This window comes from Mandrillus leucophaeus, unplaced genomic scaffold (genome assembly GCF_000951045.1).
Source record: "Mandrillus leucophaeus isolate KB7577 unplaced genomic scaffold, Mleu.le_1.0 Scaffold268, whole genome shotgun sequence".
NCBI lineage: Eukaryota > Metazoa > Chordata > Mammalia > Primates > Cercopithecidae > Mandrillus > Mandrillus leucophaeus.
Genome location: NW_012102787.1, coordinates 2,418,955 through 2,433,442, shown reverse-complemented (window position 1 = coordinate 2,433,442; position 14,488 = coordinate 2,418,955). Strand labels below are relative to the sequence as shown.

At 33.9% G+C, this 14,488-nt stretch overlaps 1 protein-coding gene across 4 annotated transcripts in view; it reads right to left on the bottom strand.

Moving 5' to 3' along the window:
* The window catches only part of RNGTT (RNA guanylyltransferase and 5'-phosphatase), a 354,163-nt gene that overhangs the window by 150,346 nt on the left and 189,329 nt on the right, over positions 1-14,488 (bottom strand). For all 4 annotated transcript variants that reach the window (XM_011984441.1, XM_011984442.1, XM_011984443.1 and 1 more), the window contains one exon: positions 2,531-2,631. In XM_011984441.1, the coding sequence (XP_011839831.1) occupies positions 2,531-2,631 (101 nt within the window). The remainder of the gene's footprint in view (positions 1-2,530; positions 2,632-14,488) is intronic.

The following is a 14,488-nucleotide window of genomic DNA, read 5'->3' as shown; positions in this document are numbered from 1 at the left end:
TGGGAGTTATACCTGATGTAAATGACGAGTTGATGGGTACAGCACACCAACATGGCACAAGTATACATATGTAACAAACCTGCATGTTATGCACATGTACCCTAGAACTTAAAGTATAATAAAAAATAAATAAATAAATAAATAATAAATAAAAACATACCATGAAAAAAAGCAAAACTAGGACGACAGACTACTAAACTGAATTACATCATGCTATGTTTAATTACAATAGGAAATTACAAGAAAAAGCAACATTTTTTACTGCTAGAGAAATGAGTATTCTATGTTTAGCCTCATGAAGCCTTTAAGTGCCACTAAGAATTATGACTGTAAAAGGCAAAAGTAAGCGATTTTTTAAAAACCCAACGAAACAATCCGAGAGTCTATATTCTTTAACCAAATATAAATATAGCATTAAGAAAAATAGAAGGTTTAGTAATGAAGCAGTTTAACAAATTTTACTTCATCTTTGAAGTCTTATTTTTCAAAGAACTGTATTCACTTGTGTCAAAAAAACAAAACAAAATAAAACAAGTGTAGCCCCACTAGAATTAGTTTCTTAGCCTCCATTTTTCTAATAGCGAGATGGTCTTCTATAAGGCACTTTCAGAAGAACATATCAAGCCTACACCCAACTTGCACGATTAGTGATGAACAGTCCCACATTTGACTGGCAACTGAGAAAATCTGTACACTGGGCTAATCTTGAGTTCAACATATCAATATTTATTCAATGTTTAGATAAGAGAAAGATATTTTTGAAATTATCCTGAAAGTCATTCACGTGCGTGTATTCCACCTATTCCTATAGTCTCAAATTTATCTATCCTCAGATTATAATCAGACTCTATATAGAGTTCAATATATTCTTGGGGGTTCCAGATAATTGTTGTAACAATTTTTTGCCATTAAGTCCCAATCGTAAATTAAGCCACAAACATTTAGGGATAGTGTGTGTGTGTTTTTCTTTTCTCTTTTTTTTTTTTGAGACAAAGTCTTGTTCCCAAGTAGCTGGAACCACAAGCATGCACCACCATACCAGGCTAATTTTTGTTTGTCTTACAAACAGGGTCTCCTTTTGTTGCCCAGGCTGGTCTCAAATTCCTGGCCTCAAGTGATCCTCCCACCTTGGCCTCCCAAAGTGCTGGAACTACAGGCATGAGCCACCACACCCAGCCTAAAATAAAATATTAAATACCCTACTGTTTGAAAACGAATATCCACATGCTTTATTAAGCCCACCTTTTCACTTAAGATTCACCACAATGCAGAGTTTTCTCTCTTTGACAATGCATAGTTTCTTAAAATATTTTAATCTTTTGGAGTCTGGACTCCATATATCCCCTGTTCCATCAGCTAGCAAAAATGCTATCTGTGCTTTACCTTTGATAAGTAAAAATTTCACAGGATACACTGGTAAGCTGTAATTTCTTTGCTAGTATTATCCTATTTACTTTCTCTTTCTGATTTCCTTGAATAAGGATTTCTTATTTTGTTGTAATGTATTTACTTAGACAAGATACTTAAAAATTTATAGAACAAAAGTGAAATAAAAACAAGGCTTTGGAAAAATGTTCAAAATATTCACGCTAAAGCATCTTGTATACTAAGATAGCAACCAAAAAAGTCATAAAAGGAAGATTAACCAATAAATTAAAAAATTAACACTTAATAAACATTATGAAAAACCTTAATGAAAGTCAACAGTTAAGCCCTTACCCTACAAAAGTATAGAAAATATTTGCTCTGCAAATGCAAACATGAAGTAATTTCCTTCAAAGTAAAAAAGACTTATTTTGATATGCTTAATTATAATACCAATGATCATCTTATATCTAGATCTATAATTCATTTTTAGTAAAATCTCAAAATTTAGTAAAATTTTCACTTTGCAATTTAACAAAGTTCTTTTGGCGGGGGCGGTGAGGTGGAATGAGGTCTCACTCTGTCACCCGGGCTGGAGTGCAGCAGGGTGCAATCTCAGCTCACTACAACCTCTGCCTCCCAGGCTCAAACAATCCTCCCACTTCAGCCTCCCGAGTATCTGGGATCATAGGCATGTGCCACCAAGCCCAGCTAATTTTTGTATTTTTGGTAGAGAGGGAGTTTCATCAGGTTGCCCAGGCTACTCTCAAACTCCTGAGCTCAAGCAACCCAGCCATCTCGGCCTCCCAAAGTGCTAGGATTAGAGGCGTGAGCCACCGCGCCCAGCCAAAGTTCATTTTTTAATATTATTAACTTTTATATTGCTATTATTAATATAATAATATATTATATTAATGAAAAATGACTTTAAAACAAAGATCAGTAAAGTTTAAAGGAAACTGCAAAATGTTAGCTGACACAGGTCAAAGGAGTAATCTCTGAAAATGAGATTAATGTGTAAGTATATGTAAAATATTTTGTAAAATAAAGTATTTTCATTTATTTCCTTAAAGTATTGTGAAGTATACATGAAATACCCTGTAAAAGGTGAAGCCTTACACAAACAGTATTATTTCATGCAAAAAGTACGAAAGTGCATACTTACCCTTCTCCTCCCATTCTTGTTATTTTTAGACGAAAATCCACAGAATTCAGACTGGGAGGCTTCCATTTCAAAATATCATCACATCGACCAGGTTTATATTTCTAAAGCCAATTAAAATGATGACAATCATTACTAAGAAGCTAAATATTAAATATTCAATGTATTAAACCTAATGTAACTTTTTATTAAGCAAAATTACTTCTTTTCTAAACATAATTTTAATCTTCAACCAACACCTGAGGCTAGATAGCTACCTTCTTATTGATTACCTTTCTTCTTTTCCTACCAAAGACATGTAGACCCTTGTTTGTGAAAGTCCAGAAAAAGAATAAAACCAGTGATTCTATCCAAGCTTTCTATAACTTAAAAGAAGCTTGATTTTTTAAAATGCTTTTTTTTCTTGTTCAGCTTTACGGAGGGATAATTTATAATGAATAAAATTAACCAACAAATCTTGACAAATTTATATAGTTACGTAACTATGACCAAAATCATGATATTGAACATTTCAAGGACCTGAAAAAGTTTCCTGCTAACATTTGCAGTCAATTCCCTCCCCCAGCATTCTGGCAACAGTGATCTGTTTTCTACGACTATAGTTGTACCTACATAAGAAATATTTTAAAAATAAAAAATAAAGAAATACTTTACATCAGATTTTTGAGATGAATCTATCCTGGTGCATGTATTAGTAGTGTGTTCCTTTTCATTGCTGACTAGGATTTCGTTGTATGTATATACCACAAATTATTTACACATTTACAAGGTGATGGATATCTGGGTTGTTTCCAGTTTTTGGCTATCGTGAATGATGTTGCCAAAACATTGACATGTTTTCCTAACTCTTGGGTAAATAACTAGGAGAGTGGAATGACTGTATCACGTGGCAAATGCATGTTTAGCTTAGCAAGAACTGTCAAACTGTAACATTTTCTATTCCTAACAGAAATGAATGAGAGGTCCATTTACTCTATATCCACCTTAGACGAGGCACTGTCAGTCTCCTTAATTTAGCCTTTCTAAAGTGTGTGTCTCACCATTTTAATTGGCATTTCTCTAATGGTACAAAGATAGTGAAGATCTTTTCTTTTGTTTATTGCTATCTATATACCTTCTTTGGTGAAGTGTCTGTTCAAATCTTTTACTCTTGTTTTCACTGAGCTGTTTGACTCATTACTGCCTTGTAAGAAGTTACTTATATATTCTAAATAAATAGTCTTGGTTGGATATATATATTACAAATATTTTCTACCAATTTCTTTTGAAGACCAAAGCTCTTTATTTTAGTAATGTCAAAATTATCCATTTAAAAATTATATAATTTGTGCTTCTTGTGACCTATTTAAGGAATATTTTCTTAAAGTTATTACAATTTTCTACTGTTTTCTTAGACCAGTTTTATAGTTTTAGCTCTTATTTTTAGGTATACAAACCACTTCAGGTTTATTAATTTCTATGGTATGAAGCACAGGACTGTGTATGTATAAATATATATATATACACACCCACATTTCTTTTCTTACTAATCTGCTGTATTGACATATATGTCTTTCTTCCTGCTAACAGAATAGTCTCAATTACTATAACTATACATTTTGAAAACAGGCTGTGTAAGTCCTCAAACTTTATTCTTCTTTTTCAAAACACTTTTAGCCAAGGTAGCATTTACATTTCCACATAAATTCTAAAATCAGTTTGCCAATTTCTATGAAAAATAAGCCTGCTGAGATTATAATGAGGATTACACTGAATCAATCAATAGGTTAGGGAAGAAATGACATCTTAATCAAATTGAATCTTCTGATTCATAAACACTGTAAATCTCTCCATTTATTCATCCTTAAATGAATCTTAACAATGTTCTGTAGTATTCAGTATGGAGATCTTGCATGGCTTTTGTTAAATTTATGCCTAATAATTTACTATTTTTGGTGAAATTATCACCACAAAAATTCAGTTTTGCTTCTATATACCACCAATAAAAATCAGAAGAGAAAAAATGGAAAGGAAATTTTTAAAAACTTACAATAGGGTTAGGCGCAGTGGCTCACGCCTGTAATTCCAGCACTTTGGGAGGCGGAGGTGTGAGGACAGCTTGAGCCCAGGAGTTTGAGATCAGCCTGGGCAAGAAAGTAAGACCTTATCTCTACAAAATTTTAATAATTAGCCAAATATAGTGGCACATGCCTATAGTCCCAGCTCCTTAAGAAGCTGAGGTGGGAGAACTGCTTGAGCCTGGGAGGTCAAGGCTATAGTGAGCCATGATCCTACCACTGAACTCCAGCCTGAACAACAGAGTGAAACTCTGTCTTTAGAAAAAAAAAAAAAAAACTGCAATAGTATCTAGAGGAAAAAATATGTAGGAATTAATTTAACCAAGGTGAATCATCTGTATACTAAACATTGATTTCTTTAAAAAAAAAAAAAAGATGGAAAGACATCATATGTTCATGGATAGGAAGACTTAATGTGTTAAGATGTCAATACTCCCAGAACAATCTACAGATTCAATGCAATCTCTATGAAAATTCCAACAGCGTTTTCCACAGAAATGAAAATGTGCTCTTCAAATTCCCATGAAATTTCAAGAGGCTAAAAGAGTCAAAACAATCTTGAAAAAAGAAAAAAATTGAAAGAGTCACACTTTTTACTTTTCAAAACTTACTACAAAGCTACAGTAATCAAAACAGGTGGTACTGGCATAAAGACAGACACAAAGGCCAACAGAATAGAATTAAGAGTACATAAATAAAGTCATACATCTATAGCAAATTGATTTCCTTTCCACAAGGATGCCAAGGCCATTCAATGAGGGAAAGAATACTCTCTTTAAGAAAGAGAGGTGGGACAGCTGGTTTTCCACATACAAAACTAAGAAATTGAATGCCTACCTCATACCATATACAAAAATTAACAAAAAATGAATAAACAACCTAAATATAACATGTAAAACCATAAAAGTCTTAGAAGAAAACATAAAGCTTTGCGATCTTAGATTTAGCAGTATATTTTTAGTTTTGACACCAAAAGCATAAGCAACAAGAAAAGCATAAGAAACAAGCATAAGAAACAAGAAAAACTACAAAGTTTGGACTTAATCAAAATTAAAAACCTTTGTGCATGACAGAACATTATCAAGAAAGTGAAAAGACAACCTATAGAATGGGAGAAAATGTTTGCAAATTATACATCTGATATAAATCTGGATATGTACCTATTTATACCCAGAATATACTGTTAAAATGGATATAACTTAACAACAGCCAAAAAAAAAAAAAAAACACAAATTTAAAAGTCAAAAGACTTGAATAAACATTTCTCCAAAGAAGATATACAAATGGCCAATAAGCACATGAAAAGATATTCACTATCATTAATCACTAAACAAATGCAATCAAAATCAAATGGAGATACCACTTCACACTAACTAGGGTGACTATAATTTTAAAAATAAACAGAAAATAACAAGTGTTGGTGAGAATGTGGATAAATCAGAACATGCACATTGCTGTTAGAAAGGTAAAATGGTGCAGCCACTATAGATAAAAGGTTAACAGTTCCTCAAAAAGCCAAACACAGAATTACCACATGACCCAGAAGTTCCATTTCTAAGTACACACTCCAAAAACCTGAAAACAGCTACTCAAACAGACACTTGTATGTCAATGTTCATTGAAGCATTCTTCACAAAACTTAAAAGGTAAAGACAATACGAGTTTCCATCACCAGGTGAGCAGATAAACAAAAGGTTGTATACATATACATTATCCAAATATAAAAAGGAATGAAGTTTTGATACGTGCTACCAAATGGATGAACCTCAAAAGCATTATGCTAAGTGAAATAAGCCAGACACAAAAGGAAAATATTGTTATGATTCCACTTCCATGAAATATTTAAAATAGGAAAAAATCGTGGTGACCAAAAATGGATTAGAGGTCGCCCAGGGCTACAGTGTGGAAGAAAATGGAAGTTACTGCTTAGTGGTTAAATGATTTCTGTTTGGGATGATGAAAAGGTTTCAGAAATAGTGGAGATGGTTGTACAACACTGTCCATGTAATTAGAGATTACAAAAATTATTTTAATAAACAAAAGCTTTGTAAATAATTGTGTTACTCAGCATTATAGCTTTCTAATGCATATAATATGTAAATATAAATAAATCACACTAATCGATACATTTGTATATTCACTTTATAGGTATCCTAATTGGAATGCATTTACTCAACAGAATGAAAAACTAACTGAAATTTTTTGACATGTAAAGCATATAACATTATAACACAATGTTTGATATACATAGTGAAATGATTACCATGGTAAAGCAAATTAACATTATCCATCTCCTCAGTTACCTTGTATGTGCGTACATGTGTGTCAAGAACATCTGAAATCTACTCTCTTAGCAAACTTCCACTATATAAAATAATATTATTAAGTACAGTCACTGTGCTGTACATTAGACCTCCAGACTTATTCAGCCTATGTTAACTGCAAATTTGTGCTCTTTAACCTACATCTCCCCAATTCCCCCACCCCCAGCACTGGTAACCTTCTTCCTAGTCCTGAACAGTACCTTCTAGTTTCAACAAAACAAATCCCTCTGAATACCCACAATTGAGAGGGAGGACAAAAAGCACAGCTCCTCCTCTGACCTGAGCTTGCTAATTTTTTCATACTTCTAACCACAGAAGACTGTACAGTTAGAACTGACAGAGTAATTTATATCTGTTTCAATTACAGTAAGGAGGTACAGAATTAGTTTATCACCTATAATCAAAAGTTGTTACTAATAAGTTACCAACTGGGTTTGTTTCTCCCCCATTTAAAAGAGCTTATTAACCAAGTAGCTTAATAATAGGTGTTTTTTGCATTCTGTTTCTGTGTACTCAACTCTTTGAGATTCCACATGTAAGTGAAATCACACACCATTTCTCTTTCTGTGTCTGGCTTATCTTGCTTAGTACAATGCCCCCCAGCTCCATCCATGTTGTTATAAATGACAAGATCTTTTTTTCTAAGCTGAATCATGTTCTGTTGCATAAATATACCATAATTTCTTAATTCATTGACCCACTGAAGGACATTTAGGTGGTTTCCATATGTAGGCTGTTGCAAATAATGCTATAATGAACATGAGAGTATACATATCTCTATGAGGTACTAATTTCATTTCTTTTGGTATATACTCAGAGGAACTGCTGAGTCATATAATAGGTTTCTAATTTTTTGAGGCGCCTCCATACTGTTTTCCATAATGGTTGTACCAATTTACTTTCCTACCAACAGTGGAACACCCTCACTCTCCACACTTTCACCAACTATTTTGTATGTCATCTCTTGTATTTTCGATAATAGCCATTTTAATATGCATGGGGTAATATCTCAATGAGGTTTTAATTTTCATTTCCCTGTGATTGTGTGATGTTGAGCACCTTTTCATACACCTGTTGACCTTTTTTTTTTTTTTTTAGATGGAGATTCCCTCTCGTTGCCCAGGCTTAAGTGCAATGGCGCGATCTCAGCTCACTGCAACCTCCACCTCCCAGGCTCAAGTGATTCTCCTGCCTCGGCCTCCCAAGTAGCTGGGATTACAGGCATGTGTCAGCACGCCCAGCTAATTTTTTTCTTTTAGTATAGACGGGGTTTCTCCATGTTGGTCAGGCTGATCTTGAACTCCTGACCTCAGGTGATCCACCCGCCTTGGCCTCCCAAAGTGTTGGGATTACAGGCATAAGCCACCATGCCCAGCCACCTGTTGACCACTTTTATGGCTTCTTTGGGGAAAAAAAAAAAAAAAGTCTATTCAAGTCCTTATTTTTGTTTTGTTTTTTGCTACCAAGTTGTAAATTCCTTTAATATTATAGATATTATCTCCCTATCAGATATGTGCTTTGCAAATATTTTCACCCAATCTGCCTTTTCATTTTGTTGATCGTTTCCTCTGTTATGCAGAAGTTTTTTAGTTTCCTGTAGTCCCAGTTGTCTATTATTGCTGTTGTTGCCTGAGCTTTTGATGTAACATCAAAAAGATCACTGCCAAGACCAACATCAAGGAGCTTTTCCACTATATTTTCTTCTAGGAGTTTTACAGTTTCAAGTCTTACAGTTAGGTATTTGATCTATTTTAAGTGGATTTTTGGATATGGTATAAGGGTCCAATTTCATTCTTTTGTATGTGGATATTCAAGTTTCCCCAGCATCATTTACTGAAAAGATTTTCTTCTCCCCATGGTGTATTCTTGGTACCCATGTCAAAAATTAGTTGAACATATATGCTTGGGCTTATTTCTGGGCCCTCTCTTCTGGTCCATTGGTCTATGTGTCTGTTTCTATGTCAGTACTACACTGTTTTAATTACTAGAGCTTAGTAATATAACTTGAAACCAGGAAGTGTGATGCTTCCAACTTTGTTCTTCTGTCTCAGAACTGCTTTGGCTATTTCAGGGTTTTTAGTTCCCTACAAATTTTAGAATTGTTTTTCTCTAATTCTGTAAAAAATGTCATTGCTATTTGGATAGGGATTGCACTGAATCTGTATATCTCTTTGGGTAGTATGGACATCTTAACAATGTAAATCTTCCAATTCATTAACATGGTCTATCTTTCCATTTATTTGTATCATCTTCAATTTCTTCCATCTTGGTTAAATTTATTCCTAGGTATTTTATTCTTTTTGATGCTATTGTAAACGAGACTGTTTTCTTCACTTTCTTTTCAGACAGGCTGTGATTGATTGGTGCAGAGAAATGTAACTGATTTTTGTGTGTTGACTTTGCATCCCACAACTTTACTAAATTAACAGGTTTTTTTTTTTTGATATAACAGTCTTTTTCTGCATATAGGATCATGTCATCTGCAAGCATTGATAAACTACTTGCTTTCCATTTTAGATGCCTTTTATTTCTTTTTCGTGCCTGATTGCTTTTGCTAGTAGTTCCAGTATTATGTCAAATAGAAGCACCAAGAAGGGGAATCCTTGCCTTGTACTGGATTTTACAGGAAAAGCTTTTAGTTCTTCCCCATTAATTATGATGCTAGCTAAGGCCTTTTCATAAATGGCCTTTGTGTTGAGAAAATTTTCTTCTATACCTATTTTATTGGAAGTTTTTGTCATAAAGGATGTTGAACTTTGCCAAATGCTTTGTATGAATCTGTGGAGATGGTCATGTGGTTTTAGCTTTTATTCTGTTAATGTGGTATATCATATTGATTGATCTGCGTATGTTTATACCAACCTTGTGACCCAGGGATAAATCTCACTTGGGGATTTTAAATGTATTCTAAGTACATAGCAAAAAAAGAAAAGGTATTCCCTGAGTGTCTTAAAATTGATTATAAAGGAATGAACATTGTAAGCCTTGAAGGATGGGTAATATTCACTCATGTAGATTTGCAGCATGAAGTAAACATGAGCAAAAACACAGGAGTAGAAAAATATAGGATGTGCTAAAGGAGAAGCAAGTCTCCCCCTTCAGTGTGTGCATTATGGAGGGTGGGCCCATATTATGAGAAAAATACTTAGGAAGGAAAAATTGCTAAGTTTCTCAATACTAACATTTTTTAATTATCCAAGTTAAATTGCATTCTAACAAATTTTTAATTTAATTTTTTAAATTAGATATGGAGTCTTGCTATCTTGCCCAAGCTGGGATGCAGTGGCTATTCACAGGTGCAGTCAAAGCACTGCAGCCTTGAACTCTTGAGTTCAAGCAATTCTCCCATCACAGCCTCCTGAGTAGCTGAGATGAAGGGTGCAATCCATTGCACCCAGCTCAAACGGATTTTTATAAATTATTTAAAATTGCAAAAATCATAATCACAGGATCGCTTATTTCAAACGGAAGTCCATAAAATGACGATCCAATATAACTTGTTTTGCTAAGAAAGAAAAATCATTGGAATTGATAGGAAACACCTTTTAACTGTGCCACGTGTAAGAAAATAATGCACATTATTTTCCCTCAAGTTTTGTATTGAAGCATGAGTAAGTATAAAATCAAATATATAATTTTTCAGTGGAAATTTTATTCCATATATTTGCCCTGAGAGATTTATTTAGGTAACATATATACTTTAGGATAATCACAAATAAATCTCTTTAGACTGGCTTTCAATGTAAGTTTTTTTGGAACGTTGAAACTGCAAAATTTTCCCATTGTCAACCCACTAATGAAGAGAATCTGATAAAATATAGTCATTTTCCTAGTAAACCTTATTTGGCAGAAAAGTCACAGGCCTTTAAGTAACAGTGGCTCATTATAGTAGTAAAGGGTCAAAAAAAGTAAGGGAGAAAGGAGTGTCAGCAAGAGTGAATGGGCTCAAGAAAAAGAGTAAGTTTGTGTAGCTTGAAACACACTATGCACATCCCACCGCATTTGCAACCTCTGCCAAGGAAATTTCATATTTACAGACAAATCATCGTTTAGTTCCGCTTCCGACTTGTTTATATAAGTGACTGCAAGGCCACTTAGAAACCAATATCAATCTAAGTTATTAAATCTAGAAAAGTTGAATGATGGTATAGTTTTAAAATATCTCCTAATAGGTACCTAATGATGAAATCTAAAAAGCTTTAATATGTAATTTTATTTGTATAATAGATATTAAATATCATTCACATTCTCTTGCCTGTAAATCAAGACTCAATTTTGTCTAATAAGAAAACACGTATCAACTCTTCTGTTTTTACACAGCAATAATTCAGAAACTTAAGTAACTCCTCATCTCAATGCACACCAAATCATTCATATTAATTTGAAATACTAGACTTGATATTATTAGGAACTTCAAAGCACCTTTAGGAAATTAAAGATTAAAAAATTTTAGAAAATGGTGCCAGGAGCAGTGGCTCACGTCTGTAATCTCAGCACTCTGGGAGGCCAAGGCGGGCGGATCACCTGAGGTCAGGAGTTCAAGACTAGCCTGTCCAACATGATGAAACACCGTATCTACTAAAAATACAAAAATTAGCTGGGCATGGTGACACATGTCTGTAGTCCCAGTTACTTGGGAGGCTGGGGCAGGAAAATTGCTTGAACCTGAAAGGCGGAGGCTGCAGTGAGTCGAGATCACGCCACTGCATGCCAACCTGGGAAATAGAGTGAGACTCTGTCTCAGATTAATTTTCTAAATTAATTAATTAATTAATTAATGGTATTAGAAAATGGTATTTTTAAAATACTATAGCTCCCAGTTACAAAATGTAGATTCAACAATGACACAGATTCTATGAGTAAAATATACTGAAATACCCATTAGAATGTAATTCTACTTTAGCAAAAATCATATCAATTTTGTGCCTATAAAACACCTAGTAAAATGCTCGAATACTTGAATAAAATAATTAAAAATACAGAATTTCAAAACTTACTACAAAAATATCTGTCTCAGGCATACTTAATTGAAAAATGAAATATCTGAGATTATGAAACAAGCTAACAATATTTATGAAAGATTAAATATATAAATCACTACCAAATAATCCTTTTTTCATGATCCCCAAAATAACAAGAGCAAATACATTATAAATACAGAAACTGAATAAGCCTTTTAGAAATAAATATTTATGACTTATCAAACTTGAAATACAGAATCTTGCTGAACTATAAACAAGGATATAAAAACACCCTTTCATTCTACATGTTCCTGTGTATAGTCAGAGTAATATAATTCAATTTATCAGCATGTATCTAGTTTAAAATAATTATCAGAGCTATAGTTAACTGACAAATACAATACTTAGTCTATAGAAATAAATCTGATTGTATCAGGTGAGCCGTCAAAAAAAAAACCATGGGGATATATTAGGTGTAAACGTAATTACCAATATAACCCAAGATATCCATTGCCATCTTAAAGTCAAAAATATAATACATGTAAACGTCAGGTAGCAAAATAAGATGCTTAGAAAAGTGTTGACCAGATGAAAACAGAACCTGGCTTAGAGGTAGAAGATGGTCATATGCCAAAGAGAAGTCTGTAAAACTAAGGTGGTGAGGAAGCTAACTGGAGGTATACGTGATATATATTTGTAGTGTAAAGCACTGGTTCTCGACTAGAGGAGATTTTGCCTCCAAGGGATACTTGGCAATGCATGGAGACATTTTTGGTTGAAAAAAGGTGGGGAGGGAGTGCTACTGCCATCTAGTGGTTAAAGGCTAGATATGCTACTAAACATCCTACAAAGCACAGGGCAGCTGCCCACAACAAAGAATTATCTAGCCCAAAATGTCAATGGTGCCAAGGTTGAGAAACCCTGATGCAAATGAAGCTAGCAGTAGTAACGGCAAAGGAGCAACATATTTAGTCCCTCTTTGCCTCTACTAACGTAATTATTTTAAGCAAGTTCAAAGTTCTTCATCTATCTCATTTGTAAAAATGCAATAATAGCATTTTGCTTGCCTAAAACAGGATATCTAGACCAAAGATATCCAAAAACACCTTGCAGGCTTATGTTACTCTATTATTTCCACCAGTAAAATGTGAGTAGTTATCACCAGATTCAACAGTAAAACCTGAGACACAATGCCTTCTTCACAAAGATCACATCTGAAGCTAAGAAAGATCCCTGTCCTCACTATAGTATTAGTTTTATTACAGCATTTATTTTTAAAGAAAACTTTAGAAATCCTAGACAGTAATGCTGCTAGAGACAGTAAAACAATGGAATCAATTACGAACGCACATTCTTCAAGAATCTATTATTTGCCTTTTCACTATTACACATTATAAAGAATCCACTCCTCTAACACTCCAAATATACTCACAATGAAAATCACTCCCAATTCATCTCTCATCCTAACTTTCTCCCAAATAAAAGTATGTCAGGCACTGGCTTATTCATTAATATCCTAAAGGCAGCCTAAAGTTTTAAATCTAAAACTGAATCATTTATATTCTTAAACAAAAAACTAGTTCATCTCCATTCTGATTTCCATTTCTGATTAACATAATGCTCCTAACCAGAAAGGTTCAAAACTCTCTAATCATCTTTGATGCAGTCTCTACCAGTTCCATATTCCACCAATTACCTCTATTACTTTTTCACCCAGGCTACTGTGATCAACTTAATTCTTATCCCTATTATCAACAGGTCCTATCAAATACAACTGATCCTGAATCCATCTGGTTAGATGATTTACTGAAAATAATACAAGCTTCTCAACCTAACAACCAAAGACCACCTCCCCTCTGCCCGCTTATCTAGCCTTATTCATCCTCTCTAGTTTTATCCCCTCCTATGCCCTTTACACAGAATAATAAAGGCAGTAATAACGTCTAAGGGCTAACATCGACTAGGTTTTTGCTTTTCACCAGTTACTGATTTGACTTCTCTTAAATAACTATTCTCAAAATAGCTCCATGAGGTAGGTGAATCTAACATGGTACCTTTTTCTCATGGCTCACAAAACAGAGTCATAAAGAAATTGGTAGAAAAGATATTTGAACCCAAGTATTTTATTTCAGATGCCAAAATATATACTAACTACCACATTGTATGGGGCGAATGGAAAGAAAAAAAGGTGCACACCGTACACAAAAATCAACTCAAATGGATTAAACATTTAAACACAAAAATGGAAACTGTAACACTCCTAGAAGAAAACAACAACAACAAAAAATTCTTGACATTGGTCTTGGCAACTATTTTCTGGATATAACACCAAAAGCACAGGCAACAGCAAAAATAGACAAGAGAGACTACATCAAACTAAAAACCTTCTGCACAGCAAAAGAAACAACAAACAAGGTGAAAAGTCAACTATGAAATAAGAAAAAAATATCTGCAAACTATACATCCACAGGGTTAATATCCAATATATAAAGAAGTCATACAACTCAATATTAAAAATACAAACAACCTGTTAAAATGGGTAAGGGTCCTGAGTAGACGCTTCTCAAAACAAGAAATGTAGATCGCCAACAGGCCTACTGAAAAGCATCTCAGCATTTC